General features: G+C 35.2%; 1 protein-coding gene across 1 annotated transcript in view; it reads right to left on the bottom strand.

Annotated features, from left to right (window-relative positions):
* The window catches only part of LOC121374591 (receptor-type tyrosine-protein phosphatase epsilon-like), a 43,851-nt gene extending 34,121 nt beyond the window's left edge, over window positions 1–9,730 (bottom strand). Inside the window, exons 1-3 of the mRNA XM_041501697.1 lie at window positions 9,718–9,730; window positions 4,802–5,035; window positions 2,930–3,064 (exon numbers count right to left, since the gene is read on the bottom strand). Of these exons, the coding sequence (XP_041357631.1) occupies window positions 2,930–3,064; window positions 4,802–5,035; window positions 9,718–9,730 (382 nt within the window). The remainder of the gene's footprint in view (window positions 1–2,929; window positions 3,065–4,801; window positions 5,036–9,717) is intronic.
* Window positions 9,731–10,962: the final 1,232 nt, after the last annotated feature.

Below are 10,962 nucleotides of genomic sequence, written 5' to 3'. Positions count from 1 at the left end.
GTTTTGATTGGTGGACATGAGCTCCAACTGGCTGGTGTTAGATCCACATGTAATAGTGGAGCTAATTTTAATTAGATTGCACATGGACTGGCATCAGTTGAGAGAGAGAGGTTTCACCATTAACAGGGAATGCAGTGAGGACAATCAAACCACCAAAGGAAGGCCTTATTGCTAGGAGAATGATACTTGACCACATCAGGTCTGCAAGGGGAGTATTAAATGTGAAAATTAGCAAAAAGGTAGAGGTTTTTTTTGAAGAAATGTAAGAGCTCAATACTACACCGTTTTGAGAGACAATCCAAAGAATGAGGAAACCAAGAAGAGGAAGTGTGAGGAAGAGAAGGAAACCATCATCAAGAAGAAACAGAAAATTGAAGTTGAATTTGTCAAACTGCAAAAGGAACTTAACGAACTAGAGAAGTGAACTATGCAGACAAGAAAAACAATAAAATATAATATGTATCATTATGTTGCCAAAATATTCTGGGTGCTAAAATTCTAATTCACGTGTAATAAAAAAAACCGTCGTAAAAATGTCATAAAATGTTGTTCTTCCTATTGAGTATGAACCCTGAGTTTAGTTACTTTGCAAGTATATGGTAACTTTTAAATGCAGAAAATTACGGAATATGGATCAAAGCAAAGACAAAAGAATAATATTTATGGGTTGTTTTGGGGTTTTTTCAATTTACTGACTGTTTTCAGTCGTGAAGTTAATAGACTAGTCTTGTATATAAATAATGTATTATGTTTACGACTGTTAAAGTAATACAGTTCAAAATATACATCAGTCTTTTGCAATAAATACCAAATAATTGTAAAAGTAATACAGTTCAAAATATACATTAATATTTTGCAATAGATACCAAATAATTGTTAACATATGATGTCTAACCAGGCCCATAGGAACCAGGGGGGGGGGGGGGGGGGGGGGGAGAAGAGTCTTGTGCCCCGTACCCCTCTCGAGAATGAATATGTACTATCTTTTTTGTCCTATATAAATAAATGTAAAATTATGGCCTTTGCCACTAACTAAACTTTTATGTAATTGGTATATGGTGGTATGAGCCATAAAATATTAAAACTGAATACTATACGGGTTAAATGGACATTCCTGAGTTTGCTGCACTTTTTAAGATGTTATCAACTAACAAAGACTTTTTAACGATTGTAATTACATATCAAATATATTTTGCTGCACAACATGTTAGTATCTGTATATTAAACGTGTTTCTGATCGTTCTAATATTTGTACTAGGTTAAATTTCATTTTATTTCCAAAAATATAATTTTTTCATACATACGAAATTATTTGAAGACAAAATCCAGTTTGGGCTTCTTACAATTATTAAGACGACCAGAAACACATTGAATATACAGACAATGATATTCTAAACCAGAAAATATATTTAATATGTAAGTTTAATCGTAGAAATATTTTATTAGTCAGAAACATCTTACAATGAAGCAAACTCAGGAATGTCCCTTTAATATAAAAAATGGTAACATTTTGGATCCTGGCTCTAAATTATATTATAAAATGTATATATTTCTCTCTTTTTTTTACAGAAGATTACTTTGACATCAATACACGAAACCACATATGTTTGTAATATATTTTTGGACATTAGTTAAAAACAAATCAGTATTTTATTTCAGAACGTATACCGAAATCTTATGTCCTTTGTCCTTATATAAAGTTTAATATTTTGCTAAAAGGTATATTATTCCTAAACTTTTTCTGCTTAAATGTAATCATGAGATATTAAGTAATAATACTGTGCTATTATACTTTATTTAGGATAATTATATTTTAGGATTTTTTTACTAAATATGTGTGTCCCTTATATATATATATATATATATATATATATATATATATATATATATATATATATATATATATATATATGTCCATAATGTTACCTCCATCATAAAATGTTCATAATTGGTGCTCCATGAACTTGGTCTTGTTCTACAAAGGATCTTCCACTTCTAATCTTATCATTTGAATGTGGCCTTAATTCAGTAACTTGGACCAGAAGACACAATGTTTTGAACAAGTAATTATATTTCTTTGCATACAAATTTTGAGCATCCATACTGTTACTGTCTTTGCATATTCCAAAATTAGAAATTACATTTTAAAACATTTAAGGAAATTATGTTGTCTAAGAGCACACCATGTACCAACTGGGCATTCTGCATTTGACCTTGACCGTGTGCACATAATTGATAAAATATTATAAAATTGTCCTGTTATAGTCCATACTGTTACTCATGGACAGAAAACATAGACTGTTGGGTTTTTTATTATTTCATTTTTAAAAATTCAACTTATCCTGAGATTGCCAATTATGATATTCTGTTACTTCAGTACATTGTCTTTATTTGTAGTACTAATAAAACAAAATTAAACCTACTTTGTTTCTCATATTTATCTTTTCCAAAATGTTACCATTGTTGATATTGACCCATACATGTATATTGAAAACTTATACTTGAACCTCAACTGAATATAATTCGGACAATAAAATAACTTGAAAAAAAAGAAGAAAAAAGAGAACAAATGTGTTTTTTAACAACACCACAAGAACACATTGATTTATTAATCATCGGCTATTGAATATCAAACATTTGGTGATTTTGACATACAGTCTTAAAGAGGGAACCCGCTTCATTTTTCCATTAGTAGCAAGGGATCTTTTATATGCATCATCCCACGGACAGGATAGCACATACAACGGCCTTTGATATACCAGTTGTGGTGTATAGACTGGAACGAGAAATAGCCCAATGGGTCCACCGACGGGGATTGATCCTAGACCGACCGCACATCAGGCGGGTACTTTACCACTGGGCTACGTCTCGCCCCTAACTTGAAAAAAAGTATGGTAGTTGCGTAATTACGATTCGACCTGATACTAACCTGTTTGACAATGTTGACCTGTAAAGCCGATTTCACATATACCACTTCCTGGACACTGTCCAGTGATAAAATCGCAGGGTCCATCTTTACAGTAACAAAACTGCCTACAGTCACCATATGTTCCGTTAGAACACACTAAAAATAAATAAATTAATTAATTAATTTAATTAAATTACAAGAAAATAAATAAAATTAAAATAAAATAAAATAAAATAAAATTAAATAAAATTAAATAAAATTAAATTAAATTAAATTAAATTAAATAAATAAATAAAATAAAATTAAATTAAATTAATTAAAATAAATTAAATTAAATATTAAAATAAATAAATAAATAAAATAAAATTAAAACATTTTTTATTAAAATTAAAATTTAAAAAATAATAATAATAATAAATAAATTAAATAAATAAATAAATAAAGAAGTAAATTGTATTTAAATAAAGAAATAAAACTAGATTGGCATGTAATGTACTTAATTACAAACATCCACTGCTACCCAATTTTTGTTGTTTTTCAATGTAGGTTGGGAAAATTAGTATAACACCAGACCCACATAACATTTTGTAATACATTCCATAAATTCAAGTCGTTTATGTTACATAATTGTAATGTTCTCCCTAGTAGCTTAAAATCATTTCAAAAAGAAGAAAACAAGTTCCTTTCTGTTTATTACCTTGCTCTGATATATCACATTTATTAGAATCGGGATGAGCATTTAAAAGAGTACCAATTGGTGAAATTTATTAAAACAATTATTAAAACGTTGTAAACAATTTTTAAAAACTTAAACAAATTTCAAAACTGTTTTGAACTTAACATTAGAGTTATATTCAAGAATCTGGGAGGTGTGCAATTGAAATACTTATTTACTGAGCACTCGTATCAATTATGAAAGCCTTCCTTGAAAAAAATCACGAGTCAAAAAACAATTTGAAAAAACTTTTAAACAAAGTTCAAAATGACGTTGGTCTTGTCCTGGCATCTCAGTTATAGTACTGAATGTGTACAACTGAAAGATTCACCAGGAGCCAATTCAATAAAAACTCTCGCAACTCTGCGTCTCGTAGTGCCATGGAAAAGACATTGTAAAGAAGATGCGATGTTGTTTAACAGAGCCTAGGAGAGCTTTGTGGGCATAGGCGTACGGGCTCCCATTTTTGTAGGGGGCAGGCTGGCTTTTACCTGAATTAAAAGAAAATTCCATAATCTGGATAACAACATTTATTCATATTAGCACTACCACAAAACAGCTATATAAGGTTGTAAACGAATCACTACGCATGTTTACATAGATTACAACTAATTTTAAGGATAGACTGATGGAAATACATCGTAAAAAGGTCTCCGGTCAGCACATTTTCCCCGAATATCTATAATTTTTACCCGAATTTGAGGTTTTGCTCCAGCACTAGAGGGGCAGTTGCCGCCCCCCCCCCCCCCCCCCCCCCCACACGCCCCATGCCTCGTATGCTTATGTCACTTATTATAGTACTGAATGTATACAACTGAAAGATTCTCCAGGGGCCAATTCAATAATAATAAAATATAATAATAATAAACTTTCGCAACTCTCTTAGTGCAATGCAGATGCCATGTTGTGTCACATTGTGAATTAGGCTCTTAATGAAGCAATTAACATATCAAACACGAAAGTTTACAGTCAAGCAATTTCAGAAAATTTAGTTGGAAGGACTTTCCTTAAACACTGTCACTAACCCTAACCCTAACCTTAACTCTATTTATTATAAGTATTTATAATGTTCTTTATACGTGACAGTGCCAAAGGAAAGTCCTACAATTTAGTCAAATCGCAAGTGACCTTAAATTCTGATTATATAATGTACATGGGGTGGGATAAACAAATCCTACCATAGACTTCAACTTCACAAAGCTCCATGTACGCATGACGCTCGTAGCTCTGGCCGCTTGTTTCGAGGGTTCCCCTCTCGTTGTAAACATGCAAGATCTTCGTCGCATTCGTAATGTTACAGTTCACATTAACAATGGACTGAATGGAGTCGTCCTGATGATGGTAGCAAACTCGCCACACGTTATCAGTGTCTATCAGGTAAAGTGTAAATCGGCGGAAACGTTTACGCTCTTCTGAAAATTATTTTAAAAAACCGGCATGAGTTCGACCCGTACACCCTTTCAATGGTTAGGGTTAGTTTTAAGGTTAGGCTTAGGGTTAGTCTTAGAGACTTGGTATAGAGTTATTGTCGTTAATAAGTTACCTTTTTCTGCGTTTCCTTGAACAGCACACAAGCCACGCGGTTTTATATTGATTTCGTTTTAGTCATTCATGTAGGGGTTGCCATAAGGTTTTCCCAGAGTTTTTAACTTTTTGGGCCGATTTCATATGTCTGGGTTTCGTAACACCGGGTTATATCAAAACCTAGGTTTAAAACTGGTTTACGTAAAACGCTGAAAGACTTGACCAAGACCTACACCCGTGGTGCATTTCACATGTGTTTTACCTGTGTTTGAATCATCATTATACTCACGATGTAAAATGCGTACAGAACCCTACATAGCTGTTGGTAATAATGCAAATATGAATAAACGTTGTTACACAGAATCGGGCATTTCCCTTTAATTTAGGCAAAAACAAACCTGCAACCCCCCCCCCCCCAAAAAAAATAAAAAAAATAATAATAATAAAAAAAATAAAAAAAATAAAAATTAATTTAAAAAATAAACCCTGTAAGCCTATCTCGCTTTTCACCCCCCCCCCCCCCCCCCCCTTTATGAAGACGAAACAAACACGAAATCATGTCATTGTGAGACTGCAGTCTGTGCTTTGATTATGGTGGTAACCGATCAACTTCCAATACTAGTCCTTCCCGTTTTCGTGCAGTTCATACACCATGAAGAAAATGCTTATTTTTTACTAATTTAGTAAATAACTATATTTATTACCCAAGCGGTCACTCATAACAGGGCAAATATTTTCCATATTTACTCAGTGAGAAATATTCTGCAGTGGTGTAACGTACAATATTATTGCACGATTACAAACCAATGACTTTGTCGGTCCTAAATATAATATCATGACGATTTGGCAAATACGCATAATGACGTCATGTAGTTTAAAGAGTTGGCGTTCACGACTGTTTTAGTGTTAAATTTATAACAAAATGTAATTTTAATGCAATTCATTATATATATTTTTAGCAGAATAAAGAGAACTTTTGTTTTTGAAAATTATCTGTGAACGTGATTAAAATACTGTTATAGCAATACTCAGAACAGTGTGTAAAGTGATTTACATTTTTCTATACATGCACGTACATATGCTTCTAAAATAAAGGCGTTTAGAGAAAAAATAGCTGGGACAATAAATAGAATAACAAACTCGGTAGCAGTTATTATCAAATTATCAAACCCCATCTCGCCACCATTTATTCACTACTACAGTGGTTTCAAAATTGTCTGTAAAAATACTTTAACATTTCATGGCTCTGCAATACTGATGTAAAACACGATTTTGTTGCCGAAATTATCCATAAAGAAAAGTTACTTTGAGCAAACCCAGCGAAAAACCACCTCCATGGCAGGTTTAAACAAACAATACAATTGTAACCCAGTGTTAAACTAGGGTTATTGAAAAACAGACATGTGAAATGCACAGTAAACAAGACCCAGGGTTTAACCCAGGGTTAACCCATATGTTTCCAAAACCCACCGATAACCCAGACATATGAAATCGGCCCAAGTTTACATTGGTAATGGATTTGTTGATTTTTGATCATGTTTGTAATTCAATATAATCTAATGAATGCCGGTTCCATTTCCATCGGGCTAATTCCATTAAATACATATGTTTGATTGTTTTTTTCTTTAAATGGGTTTGAAATAGCAGGGGTGTATATGTATGAAAAAAAGTTGACTATTGTCAAACAGTGATTCAAACACAATGTCTCGGCAAGTCGCTGACTTCTCTTTCACAACCGTTGAATTTTGAAGGTATGGAGGATACAAATCAAAGTAGTTTGTTTTGTTTAACGATACTTTTTAACGGTAATTTTGACATATAGTCTTAGAAAGAAACCCGTTACATGGTTTCCATTAGTAGCAAGGGATCTTTTATATGCACCTTCCCACAGACAGGATAGCACATACCATGGCCTTCGATGTACCAGTCGTGGTGCACTGGCTGGAGCGAGAAATAGCCCAATGGGCCCACCGACGGAGATCGATCCCAAACCGACCGCCGCGCATCAAGCGAATGAACGATTGAATCAATAAATCAATCAATCAATCAATCAATCAAAGAGAAACATTGTCACATTTTATTGACCGTCAAGAAACTGATATTGACCGAGGCCAACGGAACATTTCTCTCATATTGGGCTTTTTGCCGTCCCAGCCAGTGCCCCACGACTGGTATACCAAAGGCCGTGGTATGTACCGTCCTATCTATGGATATCATTTGCTACTAATGAACAAATGTAGCGGGTTTCCTCTGACTACGTGTCACAGTGACTAAATGTTTGACATTCAGTAGCCGATAATTAATAAACCAGTGTGCTCTAGTGGTGTCGTTAAATCAAACAAACTTTCATTCTTTCCCACACTCGCCTATACCAAGTATCACAGCCATAATTTAGGCCTAGATACACAAAGTACTATGCAAAGTATATGGGTTGCTATTATGTATATGTATAGGTATGTATGTGTGTGTGTGTGTGTGTGTGTGTGTGTGTGTGTGTGTGTGTGTGTGTGTTTAATTATTTATAGTCAAACCTGTATTAGTCGACCACCCAAGGGAGTAAAAATCGTGGCCTTTTAAGACAAGTGGCTGCTTCATACAGGTCAGTTTGTTCTATATTAGACGATTTGGGAGTACAATAACGTAGCCATTTAGCCATTTAGGATAAATGGCTGCTCGACAGAGGTTTGACTGTTATCTCTCTGGGTTGTGCTGGGCAGGGAATCCCTTACCAACTATTCAACCGTTACAACTCGGCACCTTTGGACATTTTCCATTTGTAACAGCAAACCATTGGTAGATCGATGGGATAGGACTATAGCACCAATCACCCACAGCACATTAATTAGCCATGTTGTCTTACTCTTAAACATTGTCTTTAAAAAAATATATAGATATATATATATTATTTTTTCAGTTAATAATAGCATAACAGAAATTATGTTTTACACCACTAGATAACATAAAATAAAATATGTGTGCCATTTATTGTAGTGTATACTAGTACATAGACCATTTTGAATTCAACTTGGTACCTTCCATTAAATATTATCATGTTCTCGGGATTAGTTTGTTGGAATGTGTGTGTGTGTGTGTGTGTGTGTGTGTGTGCCCCATGCATATAGTTGAGTTAAAGAGCATCCTTTTATGGATGCCTTAATAGCTCAGAAGGTATCGTGGCAAGTATGCAATTTGAGGGCGATTCGGTGCCATAGGTTCGAGTCCTAGCAACGGCATGGGACAATTTGTGAGGCCAGAAAGAATTTAATTATCCCCTGCGCCAGTGCGTTAATATCTATGTATGTAATCGTCAACCTCGACACACATACAATATACAGATATTCATACGTCAATACACACTAGCCAGTGCCAGGTCTGCCCACTGTTTCATGTACGTAAGCGGGATCGACCGCGTAGATTGTAGACCCCATGCATATAGCTGAGTTAAAGATCATCCTTTTATGGATGCCTCAATAGCTCAGAAGGTATCGTGGCAATCTGCACTTTGCGGGCGATTCGGTGCCATAGGTTCGAGTCTCAGCAACGGCATGGGACTATTTGTGAGGCCCGAAAGGATTTAATTATCCCCTGCATGTAACATACAATATATAGATATTCATACATCAATACATCAATACATACATACATACGCACAATCACACATACACACACATACACACATATGACTAAAATTCAATCGGTTAATACTTTAAGAAGAAGAAGAAATGCTTTCTTTAAAGATGCACTCAACTCTTATTTTATTACAGTAACATGGCGTCGGACATATAGTTAAGAACCACAAAGATAATGAGAGGAGAAATCTGATGCCGCCACTTGATGGGCTACTCCTACTGAATAAGCAATAAGTGGTCTTTTACATGCACTTACTCGCAGGCGGTGTACTACATACCACGCCCTTTGGTATATACCAGTCGTTTTGCACAGGTTGGAACGAAAAATGTCCAGTGGTAGCCAGCTCCATCGAGTAGGTTCGATCCTGCGACACAAACACCTTAGGTGAGAGCTCTACCGACTGAGCTTAAATCCCGCGCCTGTGTATATTTTAATAATCCGATTTTCGTCAAATTGTTAATTAATAAACTATTATCTTCCTTATTACACGGGTTTTTTTCATACATATTTACGGTTTTTGTCAACTGCGACATTGATATTCAGGCTTTCTAGCAGAAAATACATTGAGGGTACATACTAAAAAGATCACAGACCATAAGTTGTCGTACTAGAGGGATTGGGTTTGGAAATATTTTGAAATTAGACACTGCATTTTGTCCACGTTGACACATTTTGAATAGCAGTTTCCTTACCACGATTTATACAAAATTACAATGTCACTCATGCTATACATATATTAATTGGCAAGATTTAAGGGTACGTGATGTTACCCTCAGTACCCTGTGTTAAAAACTCTGATATTGTTCCCCTCCAACCCCATTACAAAAGAGGAAAAGGCATTGCAAATATTCCAGACTTTCTGCAAGGTCAGAAGACTTCAGCAGCATCATGGCGTGTAGATATGGCAACACGATATGTATTTAAAAAAATTTTCACTTACGAGAAGCCGCCATTCTGGAATTGTTTATTTAACAACACCTGAGCACATTCTAAATTACGGCTATTTGGTGTCTAACATATTGTTGTGACACTTGGTCTAGATAGTGAGGGAAGAAATCTGCTCCCACTACATTAGATATTTCTACCGGAAAACAACAAATAAGCTTTATGTGCACAGACATAATATCAACTAGCACGGTATTTAATATATAACAAGCATGGGACGAGGAAAGCCATTGAGTTCACCGAGGAGGCTCGATCACATGACCCAAAAGCACCTCGATTGATCGCTCTACGACTAGGCTAGATATAACCTATAAAACACCTGAGGTTATTCTCAAATGGTCCATTCCGCTGTTGTGTGCTCCACAGCTGGTATATCAAACGTTGTGGTATACGCTATTTGTGAGTACGAGTAACAAACCTATTTGCTGATAGTCGAAAGGAGAAGCCTATGTTGCAGTAATCATTGTTTTAACTACAATAAACTCAACAGCCTCAAATTGAAGAAATGCGGTGCGGTGTCGTTCAAGCACACGTTCCTTTCATTTTTTGTGTTATTACAATTCAAGTCGGTGTCTTATTACAATTCAAGGCAGCTCTGGTTATTACAAATCAGGGCAATTCTTTGTTACAATTCAAGTCAGCTAGTTTATTACAATTCAGGGCAGTTTTTATTACAATTCAAGTCAGTATTACAATTCAGGGCAGTTTTCATTACAATTCAAGGCCGGTAATACAATTCAGGTAATTTATTACAATTCAGTGCACTACAGTCCTACCGGTCCGATCATTCCCAGTCTGGAGCTCGCCGCGGTAAAACGTGTTTGTTTCGCCTGTGCACACTGCACGTGCTTTCGCTTGCCCGACTTGGGAATCCTCCATTGGTGTTGTTTTTATCAGCGGAATGGAGTTTTCTACTGGGATGAATTACAATTCAGGGGAGTTTTTATTACAATTCAAGTCAGGTATTACAATTCAGGTAATTTATTACAATTCAGGGCACTACAGGGACCGTCTCAGAGCAATATCGCTATTTACGGAAGGTCATGTGACTGAGAGAGAGAGAGAGAGAGAGAGAGAGAGAGAGAGAGAGAGAGAGAGAGAGAGAGAGAGAGAGAGAGAGAGAGAGAGAGAGAGAGTTTAATAGTATAAAAGAATCAAGAAAACATAAATTGTATTTTTCGTACGTACATACATACATACATACATACATACATCGAGCCCCAGCAACAGCATGGGACAA

The sequence above is a fragment of the Gigantopelta aegis genome, chromosome 6 (genome assembly GCF_016097555.1).
Source record: "Gigantopelta aegis isolate Gae_Host chromosome 6, Gae_host_genome, whole genome shotgun sequence".
Lineage (NCBI taxonomy): Eukaryota > Metazoa > Mollusca > Gastropoda > Neomphalida > Peltospiridae > Gigantopelta > Gigantopelta aegis.
This window is presented reverse-complemented; position numbering and strand designations above follow the sequence as displayed.